Consider the following 20,107-nt stretch of genomic DNA (forward strand, 5'->3'; position numbering starts at 1 on the left):
CCCCGCCCGCTTGCTGAAGCCGCCTTGTGCTGCTTTCATGATCGCTTAGTTCCCCAATTTGCAGCTGAAGCACCCGCCCAACAATTAACTGTTGTCATGTCATTCTAAACCTTTGTAGGTGATCTTTCTGCATGGCCTCGGTGACACCGGGTAGGTCACCTGTCCTTGTTTTCCTCTTTCATCTTCGTTGCATTCGACAGCAGCACAATATCAGGACTTTAGATGTCTTGGGTTTGTAAAAAAAAAAACTCTGAAAGTGCGCTGCATATGGTGACTGCTATTTTTTTTTGTATGCAAATTGTATTCACAAGTGTATTGTGAATAAAGTCCCATGCATGGGCCCTTTTTATGCATTGTGAGTTTAACTATTGCATTTAATGTTTTTTATACACGGAATTTATTTTTTGACAGTCACGGCTGGGCGGAAGCATTTGGTGGGATCAAGATTCCACACGTGAAGTACATTTGCCCACATGCGTATGTATTTGTTTCGTAATTAGCATATAACTTAACCGTATTTTTTGTTTGTTTCCTCACGATGATACTTATCACGACAATACTTAATTCAGTTTATTGTTATTTACAGCCCTACCATGCCTGTCACCTTAAACATGCGAATGTCCATGCCTTCCTGGTAAGTGGATGCACATGAAAGTATCCGAAATAAACATTTACATATAAACGGAGTCACATTTTCATATTTGTGTGCAGGTTCGACATTTACGGCTTGAGTCCAGAAGCGCAGGAAGACGAGGCCGGCATCAAGAGAGCGTCAGACAACCGTGCGTCTGTTCCTTCCGTGTGATGTCATCGCGTTGCATTCAGAGAATCACGTACTTTTAATTCATCCTCAGTTAAAGCCATGATAGACCAAGAAGTCAAGAACGGCATTCCTTCCCATAGAATCATCCTTGGTGGATTCTCACAGGTGAGTATGAAACCAAATAGTTTTCCCCGGTCTTTTTTGTGTCTTTTATTTTATTATATAAATGTTTTAATCTCAGGGCGGTGCTTTGTCACTGTATACGGCTCTGACCAGCCAGCAGAAGCTAGCCGGGGTGGTAGCCCTCAGCTGCTGGCTTCCTCTGCGTAACGCCTTCCCTCAGGTAGGCAAGTCCGGTTATTCCAATGAAAGTGTCCTCCTACTAACGGCTCTCCGTAGGCGGCGGCGAGCGTCTCTGGCGCTAACAAGGACGTGACCGTGCTGCAATGCCACGGCGAGGCCGACCCGCTGGTGCCGTTCTCCTTCGGCAGTCGCACCGCCGAAAAGCTGAGGAGCCTCCTGGGACCCGACAACGTCATCTTCAAGGCGTATCCCGGCCTGCCGCACAGCGCCTGTCCTGAGGTTTGCACCAAATGGATTCTCGAGACCAGAGATGGGCAACTTTAATGCCGGAAAAGCGTAATAAATCCAAATCCTGATGTTGTTTGTGAACAGGAAATGGTGGACATCAAGCGATTCATTGAGAAGCAGCTCCCCGCCATCAGCAACGAATGAAAGCCGCCGCCTCCTCCTGTTGGATTCGGCTTGAGGACACTTGACGACAACAAACACGCCTCCACCGCTGCTCTAGTGCTTAAGAGGTGCGCGGGACCGCTTCACGTTGCGCTCCGGGTGAGGTACGTCCCATCCCGCCCCGCCCGTCCCGTCCCGCCATGGAGCGACGTTACGGTAAAGTGACATCAGTTGCTTGATTGTGATGCTAAAAAGCCATTTCCTGTTCCGGGGTATCGAGAGCTGTACTTTTAACGCATAATAAATGGCCTATTATGTCTGTTTGTTCGTTGTTTCTATTTTTGTGTTTTTAACGATGTATTATAATGAATTGACTTGTATCTTACCATCTGTTAATGAGACAATTTAATTGCATTGTTGCCAAATGTATTTTTTTCGGTTCATTTGAAGATATTATTTGGGTTGTTTTGGGGTCAATGTGACCCAGTGTAGTCACAAAGTGTTGATTTAAAAAAAAAAAGTTAGGGAAAATACAAAAACAAAACCTTTTGGGTATCTTGTTGTCCATTTTGCAGTTTTTGCCATGAAACAATTTTCACCGCTAGCGAATGAAACGTGTCCATCAAAACAACACGATTGTGCTTTTATTGAACTGCTTTTCACACAAACATTTTGCCTTTAGACGCGACGCAACTAAACCACTGGTCATGTTTTCACATCGTCTCTCCTCGTTGAGAATCACAGTATTGAAACGCACGTCCTATATATCCGCAGATACAACTGGATGGAGATTGCTAGATATCGGTATCTATCTTGTCTATTTAAGCTGGAGAAGAGCTGAAAAGCACCAACGTCGGACGGATGGACTGGAAATGTGCCCCGTGTAGAAGATGTTGTCCCAAAGGCACTTTCCGTCTTCATAATGAAACGTCTCGATGCTTTTAAGGCTCGTGATAGACCTCAAAGACAGCGAAATGTGGTGGCTGCGCTGCCCCCTTCTGGAAATAAGGTAGAAAAGTGCAACTTGGGGAGAATAGAAAAATAGACATTTGCGGGCTAGCCGTGGATGCGGGATGCACGACTTCCTTGTGACACATGCTGTTTTTTTTTCGTTTTTAAAGCTAATGGTCAGTCTGCTATGACTTTGGAGGGGGCGGCGGCGGCGTTGGCATCGGCGTTGGCGGCGGCGGCTCCTCCAGGCTCTTGAGCAGATCGGTGTAGGCGGCAGAGTTGATGTAGCGTGGGTACGAGTCTCTCTGCATCAGCGTGTAAATCTGCTGCTGGGCGTCATCGAAGGTGTGCGAGGTGGGCTCCAGCATGTTGCGGTTGATCATGTCGCGTACGCGCGAGTCCAGGCTGACCTGCAGGAAAAAAAAAAAAACGAGCTGCCTGTTCATCATCATCGGCTTTTGCTTCGAGGCGCTTGCGTTATGCGTGGTTTCTTCACCTCCTTTGGGGAGAGGATGGAGATGAAGTCCTCGTATATTTGCCGCACTTTCTCCTCCACCACCGTCTTGTTGGTCTCCTTCTTGAGCTCCTCGCAGGCCAGCCAGAACATCATGTTCTCCTCGCTGAACTCGGTGCGCAGGAACTGGCGGAAGCAGCCGCGCCCCGCCGCGCTCTTCATCACCTTCTCGAAGGACGCCGTCCACGACCGAGCGTCCTCCAGCGTGGCCTTGGGGCTTCCGCACGACAAGGTGGGTGGAGAGAGGGGGGGGGGGGGTCAGACGGCCCGTCGGGTCCTCGTACTTGCCAAGTGGAGCTTACCTCTCTTCACAGTTGTTTGCGTCCTCCGTCCTGCGATCGCACGCGGATCGCTGGATCGTCTCGTCCTCGCCTCGAACGGTTAAGCTGCAAGAAAGGAGATGTTTGTCACCGTTCCTGGATGTCCAATCTGACAAAATAAATCCAGGGCCGGCCATTCAGAGATGGTAACAGTCGTCGGGCGTGTTCCGCGTAAATAGCAAGAAGTCACGTCATTAAAATGTCGGCAGCACCTGACACCGGCTCTAATTGGTTCTGCTGCCCCACTTGGGAACGGCACAACAATTAAAAGGCGCCTCGTGGGAGCGAAAACAATCACTCAAGACAATCCCTCAAAGACGTAAGCGCGCCATGATTCCAAAAACACCCAAATTGAAACACCGTCCTGAAATAATTGCAAACATTCACTTGAGTCGGCCGACGTGGCGAGCAGCTGCTGAACGATAGTCAAACATTTATGATCTGTCAAGTCGGTCGAAAAGTAATGCTGCATATTAACATGATTCACGTTAACTCTTTGATTCTGTTCCATTATGTCATCCGAAGGGTGAGTAGTTTTGCTTTATTTTATTTCTGTTAACATATATTTTTCCACTTTCACATTATTTTACATGCAGAAAATTGTACAAAAATGAAAACTATGAATAATTGTAAGTGCATCATGTTTATATTTTAATATTTTTTATTTAAAAAAATATTAAAATGAACAATTTTACAGGAAACCAAAAATACACTATTGCCAATTAAAACTTTTTTAAACAGAATACAAATGCAGGATAATAAAGATGTTTTAAAATACCGTCATAATTTAAAAAAAAACTTTAATCACATTAGAAAAATAAGTATTGATAGTTAAAAAATCACCTTTTACGTCATTAAAGTACTGGCTAATTAAAAAAGGAACCTAAAAATGTGGGTTATTTCCTTTTTTTTAACATAAATTACTAATCTAAATTTGGGGCTTTGTTAATTAATTGATCATTTAATTAACATTGTATAATGCTAATATAAATGATTTTTTACTATTCCAAAGACCTAGTCGTCATCCCATCGTGGCCCAACCCCGTTCGACTTTTTTTTTTTAATTTGAGGTTACCAGGAGCAGCTGCAGCAGCAGCACCAGCAGAAGCAGCAGGCGTTGGAGGCGTTGGAGGGGTTGGAGGGGGCGTCGGCCATGGCGTGGCGGCCGTCTCTGGCGTGCAGGTAGGCGGCGGCGGCGGCTTCCTGGTGCACCTGCATCTGCTGCCTCTTGCGCATCTCCGGCCACTCCGAGCCCGTGAACTGCACGCGAGCAACGCCACACTTGACACCGTCCGACGTGCGTGCACTATTAGTCACATCTGCAACACCCCGCCACCCCCCTCCGCAGCCCACCCTCCACCCTTTCCTTCAGTGAATGAATGCAGCCTCCTCTTCGTCACTCAACCTGGCGACAAGGCAGCATCCATCTGCCTCTTGCAAAAGCCCATCAACATGCACGTCGCCATATAAAAGCATTAATTTGTATTGAAAAGGCTCCGAATATTTGCATTCTAAAGAGTCGTGCTGCGCATTCGCCTCGCATGCAAATGCAAGTAAGTAACCCAGCCTGGGTTTGGATGCTGCATTGGCACCATTCCACACAGGAAAAAAAAGCACACTCACAAGCAAACACTCAAACCTTCTTCAACCCCCACTTGCATAAATACGGAAAATGTTGCAAATAAAGCCCCACTCGTATGTACTCACTGTGTCACCATGAATGCAGGTGCTGTTTTTGCAGCGGGGAGGAAGGCAGCGGAGTTGGAGGTGGGGGGTGGTGGTGGGGGTGTCCAGATTTGCGCATGCGCAAATCTAAGCAGTTGACTGTCTCTTTAATCCATTTGCTTCAATATAATTCAACCGACGTAAAAAAATCTATAAGTATCAAGATTTTCTTTTCAAATGCAGTCCAATATAACAAAAGCGGCCGGCTGTGCCGTTAAGGTGCAATATACATAGCGGCCACCAGAGGGCAGTAAAGCTCCGCTCCCAAAACAGGTTGTGACGTCTTGCACGAACCAAGTCACGACGGCTCCAAAGAGTTCGATCATCGTCCACTGGGATGAGAAACATGTTAGTGGGAGCCTTATGCTCATGTTTTAAAATAAGAAATGGAAGAAGTTAATCCTGTCTCAACGTTTCAGAGGACTATAGACTAGCAAGGAATTGTCTTAGCGTGCGTGCAAAATGGAGCGAGCGGCCCTTTTCACACCATAATTCTCCCATAGCGAGCGTTTTTATCATGCAAGTAAGAATCTCGTTCATTCATCTTACTATCCATCCGTCCATGCAAACTTGCTGTAGCTTTCCTTATTTAACTTGACGGGATTGGTAACTGCTATCATATGTATCCAGCGAAGGGCCAAATATTTGCAGTTAGCAAATTGGATTTGGAAGCCTGTCTTTATGCTTTTTTTTTTAATGCCCAGGCCAAACGAAGCAATAAAAACATTGCATTGGCGCCATCTTGTGGTGTCTTGGAGCCATCTGTCAGTGTCAGTTGAGGAGCTTCAAAGGTGATTCAAGGTCATGCTTCACCGCCTTCTTGCTGCCAAGGAACTATGTGGATGTGGTTGAGGAGTTTCATTTGGACAAATGTTGTGATTTGCCGCCATCTCCAGGTAACTACTTGAGCCATTCATTGCACAGCTCAGATCCTTCGTGTGTATCATTGACTAATAGAGAAGTTGTCATTTTTGTTTTTATGGGTTACATAGCGTCTGTTCCCCTTTGGGCGATATTTTGCATTTTCAACTATTCAAATAATTATTTATAGGTGGCACACAGTCGTTATTTGCCAATTTTTGCGCTTGGCCTCGGGACTTGCTGCCTTACCGAAGCAGTGACTGCTGGCTGTATTAATTCAGGAATAGTTCGCTTGTAAGGACTCAAAGGATCAATCCGGCACCAGATTTCATTTCAGGCCTCACGTGGCCTCTGGCACTTAAATTGCCTCCCGAAACTCATCATAAAAACAACAACCACAAAAAATAAGAACAAGGAGAAGAAAGTAAAGGCGAGCTGTTGCTGTTTTATCACGCCGATATTTCCTGCCAGTTGGTGGCGGGTGGCCATTAATAATGAACAGCTTGTTAGCCGTAAGATGCTAGAATGGCTGCCGCCGTAAAACACGGTCAAGATGTATCAGCCCAAGCTTAAAATACCACAATAAATTCACCCAATGTACACGCTCAGCAATCACAACTCAATTGAAGGCGGACGTGAAGCCGCCTATCGCCCACACTCAACATGGCCGCACGTGTTTGCAGGCCTTACATCACTGTAATGGTCCCGCAGAGAGAGACACACACACACACACACACACACACACACACATGGCGTGCATCCTCCACCCACATGCATGCTGAGTGCACAACATGCGGCGGTGGCCGTGTGGGAGAGGTTGTTAAAGAACAGAAGCACGCAACGCTCCGATCAACACGAATTCTCTTGAAACCGTAACCCAGATTGGGTCATTGAATTTCAAACCCTAATCCTGGCCTCAAAACTAAATTGGCAACGCAAACATTTCTTAGAAAACATGAAGCTGGGCTCAGAACATTTATTTGAAACACAATTCTTGTTTAACACCCGACTTTAAAACCTTACCTTGAAACCCTAATCTCAAAAGTTTGAAACCCTAATTTTGCTTCATCACGCTACTTGAAAGCAGAACCTTGGCGGTCTCTTTTTTTATTTATTTTATTTTATTTTTTGCATTTATAATTGGTCGCCCTCCTTCCTTGGATCGTGAGCTCCATCTTGTCTCTTGATGATTGGGACGCCATCCCGTCACGCTCTCGCGGGACGGTGGGGGACCGATGATGACGATGATGATGATCGTCATCATCATCATCATCATTGCTCCCACTCAGCCAGTCAAATCGGACACATACTGGTGGAGCAACACGTGGCTAATGAGACATCTCGGTGCACTAACGAGAAGGTTGTTACCACGTGACACGTGTTCCTGCCAGAAAAGAAGAAGAAGAATGGGAAGTCCACGCGCCATCTTGCGCTCATTAGAGGAAATGAACACGCAGTTGCCAAAGCAGTCAAAATTTTGTCGTAGGACTTTTCAAACTCAATTTATTCCTTTTTTTTTTGCCAGTCGGATTTTTCAAAATGGGTCTCATTTAAAGGCCCGTGAAGTGTCGAGTGAGAGACTTTTAAATTGTAGGTAGGTGAGAAAAACAGCGTCTTGACTCATGCAAAACTCTGGAAAACATTGCCACCTATGGGCAACAAAGCGCAATTGCGGCCTTTCTGGTTGAGACGCAAAGCAGAATTTTTAGGAGCACGATACGTGCAGCCAATTTAAACGCCGGCAAAAAAGTTCGCCATTTGTAAAAATCCAAGACATCCCAATTTGTCTCGTGTTGCATTCAGGAGCTGCTGGAAATCATAGTTTTTCCCCAACAACATGCAAGAGTTTGTTGTAATGTTCATCAATGTGCTGTGCATAACTTCATTAAGAAAAACAAAATTTCGTGAATTTATGTTACCTTCGACAGTGTGGAATCACAACTCAGTGATTGCTCCAAAATGTCCTTTATCATTTCTATTTCTAAAAAAATTTGGAGGACTCACAAATGTGAGTAACAGAAGCTATTGAAACATTTCAGCACGCAGAGATCAAATCTGACAGTTAATTAACTATTATCGCGCTCCAACCGTGTCGTTTTTTTTTTTTTAATCGAAGCTCCTTTGTTATCGCTATGGCCGTGTGATCACTTTTATGTTTGCTCTTATCAGAATCACGTGCACACGCCATGGAAATTGAAGGCCCGCCTGAAGATGAGCAAAAGAACGGACAATTTATGATTCACGTGAGTACAAAAAAAAAAAATTGCCTTTGTGGCTTTTCTCCGGGTGCTCCGGTTTCCTTGCACATTCACATGGTAGGTTAATGGAACGCTAAATTGTCCCGAGGTGTGATTGTGACTGAACGATTGTTCGTCTTTGTGCCTGGCAATCAATTCAGGGTATAACCCCGCCTCCTGCCCGAAGTCAAATGGGATCGCGTATGTCGTCAATGGATGGATGTTTGAAAGAGCAAAAAAAAAAATCCATCCAGTCTCATGTGGTGTTGCCTTCAGGAACAATCCAGAATCACAGTTTTTCTCGCCATTACCATTGTCCATGAATGCATAACAACGTATTGGTGTCATACGCTTTTTATTTAATTTTTTTTTATTTCCATGTCTCAAATTCCCTTTTTCGTGCAGCACACATGAAAGCGAAGGAGAAAAGGAAGAGGCGCAAGATGGGGGAGAGGAATGTGAGGAGGAAGACCGTAGAGGTTGGTGCCCATCATCTTTCATCCGTGGTCACCTGGGGAACTGATGGAAAAATTTTTTTTTTTTTTTGTTTGATGGATGCTCGTCTGTGCAGAATGTCGATAAGGTCAGATTGATATGCGTGTGTATGTGTGTGAGTATTTAACACTCTCTTGACACTTGAAAGCAAAATATTTAGGAGCTTCTAACGGTGGTCACGTGATTAAGAAAAAAAAAAAAAAAGAAAAGAGCTACCTTTGAACGTGTTGCCGTTTATGAAAAGAAAAAAGTTGACATTAATGATCGCGTCACAACGGCTCTTATGAGCTCATCAGAACCTGCGAGACACGTTTCTTTGTCACTAAATTATTCACAACGTGCACACACACACAGCAAAAAAATGAAAGAGTGAGCGTTTAATATTTTCTTCTTTTTTTTTATCCTACTATTCAAACTTGGGTTGTTATGATCCATGCGTGTTTTGCGGTGACGTTTTTGTAATAATAATAAAAATAAGAAGAAGCGACGCGTAAAAGCTGCGCCACGCATTGATGTCAAGGGAAGAAAAGACAACTTTGCTTTGAAGCTGCAACAAAAGGAGCTAAACAAAAAAAAAAAAGCACTCCTGGGATTGTCTTGCATTCTTTTACGTCAGCCTGATTCCTTTTTAAAAGAAACTTTTCGAAGAGGTCCTGCAAAATTGCTGCATGCGGGCAGCCCAAAATCAGGCTGCACATGATTTTCACACGGAAGCCAGCAAAACGCCACAAATGTCGCCTTCTACACGGAAAGCCAACAAAAAATGGATGCATGAGACCTGGCATTCATCCACGTCTGTGTTTGACGCAGAACACAGCCAAGGCAGGCGATTCTTTTTTTTCCCCCGTGAAATCTTCCGCAACACCTTCATTTGCGTTCCACACAGAGCACAGCAAAGGTAGGATGATGCCACCATCTGTCGTCTTTTTCACACAGAGATCCCACATAAAAAAAAATTAAATTAAAAAAAAAAAAAAACGGTGGGCGCATCATCACGGTCCCGCCCGCCAATTCCCGTCGCCATCCATCTCGTGATGCTGAGTCGGCGATTTAGCCCACGGACGCTCGCTACCATTTGCCGCTAGCTCATAGATCATCGACGCACACACACACACAGAAATGACAATCTTTCAAAATGTCGAGTGCGCTTGGGTTGGTCACCTCAATTAACGGACCCTCAAATGGCAACAAAAAATCCGTCGGAGTGATTGGGCCGTCTCGGATGACGCTGACTGTCTGGCATGGTTTTTTTTTTGTTTTTTTTTCGTTTTTATTTTTTAGAGAGCTTGTTGAAATAACTGAGGAGTCTTCAGTCCACTTGCTATGCAAAAGCCACCGACGTGGCGAGTCACATGGCCTGCCAGTAACCACGGCGACAGGCTCTCGCCATAATCTGGATAATCCCTTATTTTGGAGGAGTTGATCTCGTATTGTTTTATGATGAGCACAGGGGCGGGGGGAAAGACGTTATTTGGACATTTGTTTGGCGTCATCTCTGCCAGATCAGCACGGCGAAAGAAAAGAAAATCTATTCTCAATTGCCTCGCTTCAGTAAAATGAATACATAATAAAAAGGATACATTGGCGACGGTCCCAAAGCTCCAAAGTGCAGATTTGATTAAATGTGAACACGCAAGACTTGTCAAGTTCGTCACTTCGACGGAGTCACAGGAAGTCAAATTCAAGTGGAGTCTCAAATGGCCGTGTGTCAAGTGGAGGTGACAAGTTTCAAGAATCCAGGGAAGGAAAAAAAAACGTCATTGTTCTTTGTCTAACAGGAGCAATTGCAAAATCCATTTTGCTGTTTTGAAATGTGACGGCAGGCGACATTAAAGTACATTAGCGCGTTCATTTCAAAGTCGCTGGCTATTTATGTCGCTTTTAAGCTTTTAAAACAAGCCAACCACGTCTGACGACGCTCCTTTAAGTGCTGCGTGGCAAATGTGAAATCTCCCGAGGAGAAAGCAAATTGCACTTCCTGCCACCAAATTGGCCTTCGCTCGCTCGCTCGCCATCGCAAACGCAAGTAAATGAAGGATAACACGCTCACGTCTGCGTCATAACGCGCGGACATGCAGACAGCGGCTCTCAAACATTAGCAACTCTCGGGGAAAAAAAAAACGGCGCGCTCCTCTCGTCACCATCATGGAAATAATTCTGTCACCGACAAAATTCAGAGTTTGCATTTCTGATTTGCTCTAAAAAGCCCAAGAAAAAGCAAAACAAAAATAGATGACGCAACTGAAGTCTTGGCGGAGTTTAGGCATATTTTGGTCGGAAATAAAATGCTTGCGTTTCCCACTCTATGGTTATCATCACACTTTTGGTTACCCGAGAACCACAAGATTTGAAGACAAAAAAAAAAAAAGTAAAAAACTTGCTCACCCAGATGTAGCTTTGTCGTCATTTCAGTTCCTATTTTATGGAAATGAGGACAATTATCTTCTTTGCCAAATGAAAACATTCAAGTAACATAAAATGAGATATCAGCAAAACATTCCAATCATTTGCATTCGCGCTCAGCTCAAGTCTCGCCTCGCGAGGATTTTTATTATTTCTCGCAGTGGATGTCTTGAGCTGGTGTACCTAATAAAGTGACAGAAGAACGCGCGTGGCTGTGCCGCCGCCGCTGTCGTCGCTCTCTCTCTCTCTCTCGCGCGCGCGCCACGTCGTGTGCCGCGCGCATGTGGCCAGTGTGCGTTGCGCGTGCACGACTTCTCCTCTCCTCTCCTCTCCTGTCATCTCCGCCTCTCGCCAAAGTTTGCTGCGCACAGCAAGTAAACGTGTGTGCACGTGTTTGAGCGAGAAGTTGAGTTGCGTTTGAAGGATGGAAAGCGCCAATCCGGCCGAGACGTTCCGGGAGCGGCCGCAGCAAGATGCGCCGAGCGCGGCCGCCGGCAACGCTTCGGCGGCTTTGGCGTGGAGCCGCAACGGCAGCAGCGACGAGGGCTGGGAGCAGGACGCCTTGTCGCCCATCATCCCCATCATCACCGCCGTCTACTCGCTCGTCTTCGTGGTGGGATTGCTCGGCAACTGCCTGGTCATGTATGTCATCATCAGGTAGGCACACGCGTCAATTTACAGAATACGTTTGACATTTTATATATATATATATACATATATACATATATATATATATATATATATATATATATATTATTATGATAATTATTGAGAAAGAACTTGAAATAAATTGACTATATACAGGACTGTAATAAATTCAATTAATTAAATTTTTTTTTAGATTTTAAGAAAAAATAATTCACATGAAATGAAAAAAAACATTTAAAAAATATAATTAAAAATAGAATTGCCTGCAAATAACATCCAGCCATTTTAGAATTTCCCTTGAGGGATTACATAAAAAAAAAAAGTTAATTTAAAATATTGATTGGAACAAATTACTTTATAAACGTGTGCGGACTACAAATAAAATGATCATTCTAGATGTTTTGTTGTTTCCCTCCAAAGGATTTTAAGTCTAATTTCAAACTGGAAAGAAAGGTTCTGCTGGCCATTCTTATTCTCTTCTCACGGACACAACATCTGCATGTGGTTTTCAATCCAAAACATTTTGTGCTCACGCAATAACTTTTATTTGTGGTCTCGGCATGAAATTGCTTATTATGTGTCATTTTTACAAAATCGTTGCGAGCATTTTCTCTCTTGTGGCCAATAAAATATGAAATTCAAAAGTTGAGGGCCCCGCCACGTCATCTAGTCAGACAAAAACTGAAAATTTAGTTTTCTCCTTCTCCCGAGAAGGTTTAGTCCAAGTTTGCCAGCCGGAGAGCGACAAACTTTAACTTTTTGTTTGCTGCTTGTGGCGGCATTTTTTCCACGACTGGGCGTGCCTAATAAAGTGACCGGTTTCCTTACGAGCCAAACCTGTGGAGTCTCACTTTCACAATGTCATTAATTCAGCATTAAATGTGTGACATGCCGCATCGATTGCTCGAGTTGATATGTGCCCCTGACCGGCGACGAGTCCGTTTTACGAACCCCCCCCCCTTGAGAAGTGGCCCCACGGAAGCAATCACAAATCTTCCATAAATCACATCCTCCCAGCAGCCCGCTCAACATGATATTAATTATAGCTCCGAGGGGCCACATTGGCTCTTTATTTACGACACACGGAGGCGGAAAATCCGCTTTGATGATCAATCAAAAATGTAGCCGATCAAAATCTCAAATCGAAAGTGACACCTAGCCACACCGGTGGCTTTCGAAGCGCTTGAAGAGGAGCATTTCATTCAAACGCCGAGCGACGAGGTCGCCTTCCAATCGATGCCTTTATATTAAACATTGATTACGCGACGCTCGGTATTAGAAAGGTGTCACGCGGGTCCTGATTGCTGATGTCGCGCCGCTTCGAGCGAGAACCAATTAAGCTGGACGACGTCGCCTTATTAACCGTACACTCGATGGTTTAGGTCAACACTTGGATATTGGCGACAGGCGTGAACAACTGTAAATCCGTTCACGAGGATCGTGTGAGTTGTCTGGTTGACTGCTGCCGCAAGTACACCGGGCCAATTACGTTTGGAAACACAACCGACTGAGATGATTTTGGTAATCGGCTGATGGACGACTCATCTGATTTGGTTGATTGACTCATGCTAGGAAGGTCTTGGTTCACTCGATTCACTGACTCGAGTTAATGGACTCACCGCAGAATCAGCTGATTCGGGTGACCGAGGCGGAAAGAATGCAGATTCCGAAGATTCAAGTAATCGGGTGACTGACTCAAATGAGCCGACTCACCAGAAACACGACAGACTCGGATCATTAGGTTGACTGACTCATGTTAGCAAGGATTTGGTTGACTCGACTCGCTTCGCTGACTCGAGTTAGTGGACTCACCGCAGAATCAGATGATTTGGGTGACTCAGGCAAATTTACAGACTCAGAAGATTCAGGTGATCGGGTGACTGACTCAAATTAGCCGACTCACCAGAAACACGGTAGATTCGGATTATTTTGTTGACTGACTTGACTCAGCAGACACAAATGATCTGGTCGACGTTCAGCAGACTCCCTGGAAGCACGACAGACTCCGATGATTTGGTTCTCTGGAACGAGTCTGCAGACTTAGCGAAAACATCGTGCACTCGGTTGAACCCGTTGAACCGGAACTGACTCAGATGATTCGAACATCTGACTTGGCTCCTTTCTTTCCAGTAACAGTGATTCAAGCGAATCATTTCACAAATGACTCAAATAAAACGGAGCTCTTGTTTAATAAACTGAATTTGGCCTTTTTGAAAACGTCTCTAAGAGAAAATACTCCCCGAGTGTAGCGAAAAAAATCGCGACTGTTTAAATACAGCAAAGCGGCAAGACGAAACAAACGCGATTAGGCGAATTGTTTTATTGATGACTTGGCCGCGTTTTTTGCTCACACTAATTAAACACATCCTGCCTGGAGCGTGCGCGCCTTCCAGATCAATAATTGAACTACAGCGTTATGCTATTAAGGTGAATAATGTCGTTTGGCCTCAGGTAGTCATGAAAAAGTAAAGGGAATTTTCAAGACTGTTTTCTTCTCCGCGCTTGCTGTGTACCCCGAAGACGTGCCCGTCGTGAAAAAAAAGAACAACCGAAACAAATGTAACTGGCAGAATGAGGGAAAAGTAATTACTTAGTGCGACTTCACTTCCCCAAATTAATGAAGTGGAGAAAACAAGTCTCGGAGGCGTACGATGCATAACAACGAAGCGGCGATTGCACGAAGCGAGCCGATGCTTAATTCAAGCCGTGGTGGAGACGTTATCAGCGCGGCGCATCTCTCCATGTCGTCACAGGTACACCAAGATGAAAACGGCCACCAACATCTACATCTTCAACCTGGCCCTGGCCGACGCTTTGGTCACCACCACCATGCCCTTCCAGAGCACCGACTACCTCCTCAACACGTGGCCCTTCGGCCAAGTGGTGTGCAAGGTCTTCATCGCCATCGACTACTACAACATGTTCACCAGCATCTTCACGCTCACCATGATGAGCGTGGACCGCTACGTGGCCGTGTGCCACCCGGTCAAGGCGCTGGATTTCCGAACGCCCGTCAATGCCAAGGTGATCAACGTGTGCATCTGGATCCTGTCCTCGGCTGCCGGCATCCCCGCTTTCGTCCTGGGCGGCACGCAGACGAACCTCGGTGAGTTGTATCCCGCTTCATTCACCAAGCGGAGCCGGGCACTTGAGCCTTTTTTTTGCCCCCCCGGCCGCGATCTCGGTACCGTTCGGGCCTTATTCATAAAAATGTTCCCTTTTTTCTGCCCTTGTCCCTTGCAGGCATCACGGAGTGCGCCTTACAGTTCCCCGAGCCATACATGTACTGGGACACGCTCATGAAGATGTGCGTGTTCGTGTTTGCCTTTGTGGTCCCGGTTCTGATCATCACCGTGTGCTATTCGCTGATGCTCCTCCGGCTCAAGCGAGTGCGCATGCTCTCCGGCTCGCGGGTGAAGGACCGAAACCTGCGTCGCATCACCCGCCTGGTGGTGGTGGTGGTGGCCGTCTTCGTGGTGTGCTGGACCCCCATCCACATTTTCATTCTGGTCAAGGTGCTGGTCAGCGTTCCCGAGACCACCGCCATCATGGCCGCCTACTTCTTCTGCGTGGCTCTGGGCTACACCAACAGTAGCCTCAACCCGGTCCTCTACGCCTTCCTGGATGAGAACTTCAAGCGCTGCTTCAAGGACTTCTGCATTTCGGCCAGGCTACGGCGGGAGAAGGTGTCCAGGAGCAGGAAGGCGGCGCTGGAGGCCGTGCGGGAGGCTGCCGTGCCTCTGAGGAACCCGGATGACAACGGTAAGACCACATGACTAGCGGTGGAACTTTCTTCCGTTTCCCACGCCGAAAAAGAAGACTCCCGAGACTTGGGTCTCACCCACGTCACTACGGCAATGTAGTCAGACTGTCGTGGCGACCTGGTGGACATTGCTTGGAGAAGCGAACGATTCCGACGAATCGAGTCACCTTCGACATAGCAGACTCAAATGGGGTGAACTGACTCAAGTTAGCAGATTGATCAGAAACACTCCAGACTCAGATGGGCGAGTCATCATCTACATCAACTAACTGGAGTCAGCAGATCAAATAATCTGAACCATATCGTCGGACTCAGAATGACTGCAGGATTCAGATGATTCGGTCAACTGTTAGCGATGACTCTTTTCATTTGATTCGGTGGTTCGAACTACGAGACTCACCGGACAAAAAGGAACTCACGTTTTAGTTGCTGATTCAAGAAATCTCGGCCGCCACCGCCAACGTCTTCTGTATGATTCTCCGTCCTGCCAGGACAAAAACTTTAAGCACAGCTTCTGGGACTTGAGGCATGAGAAGACGATGGCGCAGAACCCGGACAACTGAAAATGGAACTGTCCTCCATTTCCTACAAACTTGAGAGACGTGGCCCCAACCGCATCAGCACCGCAATGTAGGTTGTCATGGTGACCAGGTGGACATTGGTTGGGGATGGACCAACATTTTCTCAGATGAAGTCTTTTCAAGATTGAAAAGACAGGTGCCATCTTATTTGTCAAGGGCTACAAGACAAAAACTTTTTTTGTTTCATTTTATTACAGAAAAGACGCCTTCATTCTAAAAAAAAAAAAAAAAAAGGACTATAATCTAAAAGAAGGGCCTTTGTTCTAAACCCCTCAAATTAGTTCATGCAGAAAGAGGTGGCATGACATAATCATATCCAAATTACGGTAGGTTTGTAACCCCAGTTTGACGACCACTTATTCCGTGTAGGATTTTCTGACCAAATGTGCCTTTGGGCTAACCACCCGTCACCACCATGATGTATAAAAAGTTTGCGTGATCTGCATGAAAACAGATCAGAATCATTTTTGGACAAAAGAAGATTTCATGTTTAAGAAGAGGAATCCTGAGGGTGTGTTTGAGTATAAAATTTGACAGAGGGCTTCTGGTCATCCACATCGATGACTTGACACTGAATAATCCCGTCAAGTGTGCTGTGCATGGCGACCTAATAATCCCATCGGCATGCTCAAATATTACCTGCAGATTATCAATCAGTACGTAGAGTGTAATATGATTGTCCTTGTAGCATGTCAACCTTCGTCCATCAGCGAGCAAAGTGCAGGGAAGGACACTTGTGTTGTAAATGAAATAGAATCTAGAAGCAAATGAATGGAATTGCATGAGCACATGTGCCCGTTTCCCAGCTATTTTTAGGCTTTCTGGCAACAAAAATAACTTCAAATATTCCAAGAATGGAAGGCTATTTTGGGGATATTTCTGTCATTTTACCATTTGTTGTTCTTATGTTTGTTCACTCGCAAATGTAAATTGGCTTCGTCTGTATGACACATTAAATATATTTTAAAGGGGACATATGGATGGCTATTAAATGAAATCTGACGTCACAATACGACTACATTGCACAATCCCGCCTGCAAAGAGTTTCTCTGACGACGACACGCACTCATCGGCGAGGCTTGCTGAACCATCTTAAGAATCACAATACACAATCATGGACAACCCAAAAGGTAAGCAGAGCTGCAGTTTGGTGTGGTTTACATAAACGAATGAAATAACGAATGATGAAATTGAAAACACATTTTCATCAATTCAAGTACATAGATAAAAACGTATTCCTTCTTTTTGATGAGCACTTCACTTAGTAAGTTACTGCGTCTACATTTTTGAGCCACGCATGTACAGAAGATCGTGTTGAAGTGTAAGCAAGTAGCGCCCCTCACAGGCTGAAAACGTCTATTGCAAGTGACTTCCTTTCTTTGACTCTTCTTTATTAATTTATTTTATGATGCGACATGCACGTCACTAAAAATATTTTAGCACGATTATACTTATTTTTACGAAACAATTTAGTGTACGGATATAATCTAAAAGTAAGGTTTTAAGACAGCATGCCGGTTTTTGACAGGTTTTAAATGAAACCGAAAAGAAAAAAGACCAGCGCCATTTTGAGCTCTCGCGAGGCTTCAACAATAACAAGGAAGAGTTTCTCGTTCTGCTATTGGCTGATATCTGAGATTTACATATCACACGTGAAGTTTTGGAGCGACATATTCAAGAACATAAGTGACGTTTGTATTTAACTTTCTTACATTTATTAACAAAATGCCTTCCCCAAGTGACGAACACGGCGACAAGAAGCCGCTGGAGGAGAAGAAGAGCTCGCCGGGGTTGTTTTGCGACGAGCGCGGCTATCTGAACCTGGTGGAATTCATCATGGAGCATGGCCGCAAGAAGGGAGACCGAACCGGAACCGGGGTCCTCTCGGTGTTCGGCGCCCAGGCCAGATTCAACCTTCGCGGTGAGCCTTGCTTGAACTGAACGCAAGCCTCCCTTTGGCACACAATTAGCAACACACACACACACACACTTGGAGAGGCTTTTATTCACACGAGACATTCGTTTTACATTTGAAATATTTCACGGAACTCCACAAAGCAAATGTCACAAAGTCATTGTGAATATTAACGTAATAATCATGTTCTCGTCTCAATGTGGGCACGTCTGGTTATGTTGTTTGGCCATCGTCCATCGGTCTCCAATCACCGGTCCACGGGCTGCTTGGTACCGTGTCAGACAGAGAGACGGACGCAAAAAAAGTCATACTTTTTAACCACTTCATTAGTGTTTGATGATGGAAATTGATCCTCAAGAATAAAGCATGGTTCTATGTACAACCACGACAGTCAACATTGGCAGCAATTGTAAAGTCGTTCTCATTTAGTGTCTCAAATGAGTTGATTTTGTTTGTAATATTTGTAAAATTCTCGTTTGTTTTGCAGATCAGTTTCCTTTGCTGACAACAAAAAAAGTATTTTGGAAAGGAATCCTTGAAGAGTTGCTTTGGTTCATCAAGGTGCGTTTATGAGCTATCTGGTGTGTTTTTTGGCTCAGTGATACTTGGATGCATTATTTTCAATGCATCTTTGCTAAAGGACTCTTCATCTTTGCTTTACCGTACTATTAACGTTGTCCACTGCTGATCCGGAACGTTCTCTGCATCATTTGATAGCTTATTATCAACCGTGGGATTTTCCGTGGTTTGTGTCGCCAGGGTTCGACCAATTCCAAGGAGTTGTCGGAGAAAGGCGTGAAGATTTGGGACGCCAACGGTTCGCGGAGCTTCCTGGACAAATGCGGCTTCACCGAGCGTGAGGAGGGCGACCTGGGCCCCGTGTATGGCTTCCAGTGGCGCCACTTTGGCGCCGAGTACACCGACATGAACGCCGGTACTTCTCCCGGTGCTGTTGACATTCTTTTTAGCCAGCCACTGACTTTTATGCAGACAGCACGGATGGATGAGTGGTTCGCCCAACAAGCTTTCCAGACTTATGTGGCTTTGATTTTGGCTTTTTCGTCCTGCAGACTACACGGGGCAAGGCGTGGACCAGCTACAGAAAGTCATCGACACCATTAAGAGTAATCCAGAAGACAGACGCATTATCATGTGCGCGTGGAACCCAAAAGGTGCAGACAAATGCAATAATTATTTCATGTTTGCCCTCGGGCGGCCATTGAGTTTTTTTATTTGTCCAAAATGACACAGAAATCAGACATTTTGTTCCATTTTAAAAGATATAGATCAAGGCTGTCCAAATCCTGTCCTCAAGAGCCGCTATCCATTTTTTGTCATCGTCTTCATCGACATCTTGTCACATTCTCATTTGATGTCTTTTCATGTTGTCATTTGCCAGACCTCCCCCTGATGGCGCTGCCGCCGTGTCACGCCCTGTGCCAGTTCTACGTGTGCGACGGCGAGTTGTCATGCCAGCTGTACCAGCGCTCGGGCGACATGGGCCTGGGCGTGCCCTTCAACATCGCCAGCTACGCCCTCCTCACGTACATGATCGCGCACATCGCGGGACTCCAGCCCGGCGATTTCGTCCACACGTTGGGCGACGCGCATGTCTACGTCAACCACGTGGAACCGTTGAAAGTGCAGGTAGAACGCAGACCTCCGCCAAGCTCAAGCCACCTCGCATGTGTGTAATATTTTGCTCTCACTTGATTGGCAGATGCAGCGGGAGATCCGCCCCTTCCCCAAAATGAAGATCCTGCGAAAAGTGGAGCGTATTGACGATTTCCGCGCCGATGACTTTGAGATTGTGGATTACAACCCGCACCCCGCCATCAAGATGGAGATGGCCGTGTGAGGCCTGTCGCTTTTTTTTTTTTTTTTAACTCCTAAAATGTCAAAAGGGTCACAAAAACTCAGAAGGTAAAAGTCATAGTCATGCTGACACAAACGAACAACTACTGCTACTCATTAAGTTGCAATCTTTTTAAAATTTTAATATTAAAGACATTTTTAAAAAGAAAAAAAAACATTTAAGCTTACGCTCCTCTGTACTCATATTTGAGAATAGGTTGTGTGTTGGGACTGTTACTTAAATAAAGAGCGAGCGGTGGGATTTAATTTGCATACACGTCTTCCTTTGAAAAAGCAGGCGTGTTCTATAAATGGCAACCAACCCATGAGACTCCCAATTCATGTAAGTCAATTTCCTCCTTTTATGTGCTGATTTATGTCCAA

At 45.3% G+C, this 20,107-nt stretch overlaps 4 protein-coding genes across 13 annotated transcripts in view; 3 read left to right on the forward strand and 1 right to left on the reverse strand.

Moving 5' to 3' along the window:
• lypla1 (lysophospholipase 1) overlaps positions 1 to 4,985 on the forward strand; it is a 43,573-nt gene extending 38,588 nt beyond the window's left edge. For 6 of the 8 annotated variants that reach the window (XM_088282604.1, XM_088282603.1, XM_088282605.1 and 3 more), the window contains 8 exons: positions 119 to 150; positions 412 to 477; positions 587 to 634; positions 712 to 782; positions 855 to 928; positions 1,005 to 1,106; positions 1,163 to 1,345; positions 1,439 to 2,005. In XM_088282604.1, the coding sequence (XP_088138730.1) occupies positions 119 to 150; positions 412 to 477; positions 587 to 634; positions 712 to 782; positions 855 to 928; positions 1,005 to 1,106; positions 1,163 to 1,345; positions 1,439 to 1,498 (636 nt within the window). In that variant the 3' untranslated portion in view covers positions 1,499 to 2,005. Of the gene's footprint in view, positions 1 to 118; positions 151 to 411; positions 478 to 586; positions 635 to 711; positions 783 to 854; positions 929 to 1,004; positions 1,107 to 1,162; positions 1,346 to 1,438; positions 2,006 to 2,230; positions 2,466 to 2,577; positions 3,154 to 4,311 lie in introns of those variants that run through there. The other 2 variants (XR_015839874.1, XR_015839875.1) reach the window with 2 other exon arrangements.
• LOC148318593 (regulator of G protein signaling 20) lies at positions 2,070 to 5,033 on the reverse strand. Its single transcript, XM_088282609.1, has 5 exons — positions 4,949 to 5,033; positions 4,317 to 4,501; positions 3,224 to 3,307; positions 2,904 to 3,138; positions 2,070 to 2,817 (listed from the first exon to the last, which is right to left on the reverse strand). Exons 2-5 carry the CDS (start codon positions 4,475 to 4,477, stop codon positions 2,593 to 2,595), a joined length of 705 nt encoding a protein of 234 aa, XP_088138735.1. The 5' UTR covers positions 4,478 to 4,501; positions 4,949 to 5,033; the 3' UTR covers positions 2,070 to 2,592.
• Positions 5,034 to 5,169: 136 nt separating this feature from the next.
• On the forward strand, positions 5,170 to 15,776 carry LOC148318594 (delta-type opioid receptor-like). Of its 3 annotated transcripts, XM_088282593.1 has the most exons (7): positions 5,170 to 5,489; positions 5,671 to 5,862; positions 7,997 to 8,070; positions 8,470 to 8,543; positions 8,636 to 11,619; positions 14,364 to 14,716; positions 14,854 to 15,776. In XM_088282593.1, exons 5-7 carry the CDS (start codon positions 11,387 to 11,389, stop codon positions 15,384 to 15,386), a joined length of 1,119 nt encoding a protein of 372 aa, XP_088138719.1. In that variant the 5' UTR covers positions 5,170 to 5,489; positions 5,671 to 5,862; positions 7,997 to 8,070; positions 8,470 to 8,543; positions 8,636 to 11,386; the 3' UTR covers positions 15,387 to 15,776. The 3 variants fall into 3 exon arrangements, with proteins under 3 accessions (XP_088138719.1, XP_088138720.1, XP_088138721.1); XM_088282594.1 differs by lacking the exon at positions 5,170 to 5,489 and having other exon boundaries at positions 5,519 to 5,862; XM_088282595.1 differs by lacking the exons at positions 5,170 to 5,489; positions 5,671 to 5,862 and having other exon boundaries at positions 5,919 to 8,070.
• Positions 15,777 to 17,567: 1,791 nt separating this feature from the next.
• Positions 17,568 to 19,994, forward strand: tyms (thymidylate synthetase). The gene is made up of 6 exons (XM_088282596.1): positions 17,568 to 17,875; positions 18,357 to 18,430; positions 18,629 to 18,803; positions 18,940 to 19,041; positions 19,269 to 19,516; positions 19,590 to 19,994. Exons 1-6 carry the CDS (start codon positions 17,680 to 17,682, stop codon positions 19,725 to 19,727), a joined length of 933 nt encoding a protein of 310 aa, XP_088138722.1. The 5' UTR covers positions 17,568 to 17,679; the 3' UTR covers positions 19,728 to 19,994.
• Positions 19,995 to 20,107: the final 113 nt, after the last annotated feature.

The sequence above is a fragment of the Idiotropiscis lumnitzeri genome, chromosome 19, assembly GCF_059441095.1.
Source record: "Idiotropiscis lumnitzeri isolate Australia: NSW breed Sydney's pygmy pipehorse chromosome 19, RoL_Ilum_1.0, whole genome shotgun sequence".
NCBI lineage: Eukaryota > Metazoa > Chordata > Actinopteri > Syngnathiformes > Syngnathidae > Idiotropiscis > Idiotropiscis lumnitzeri.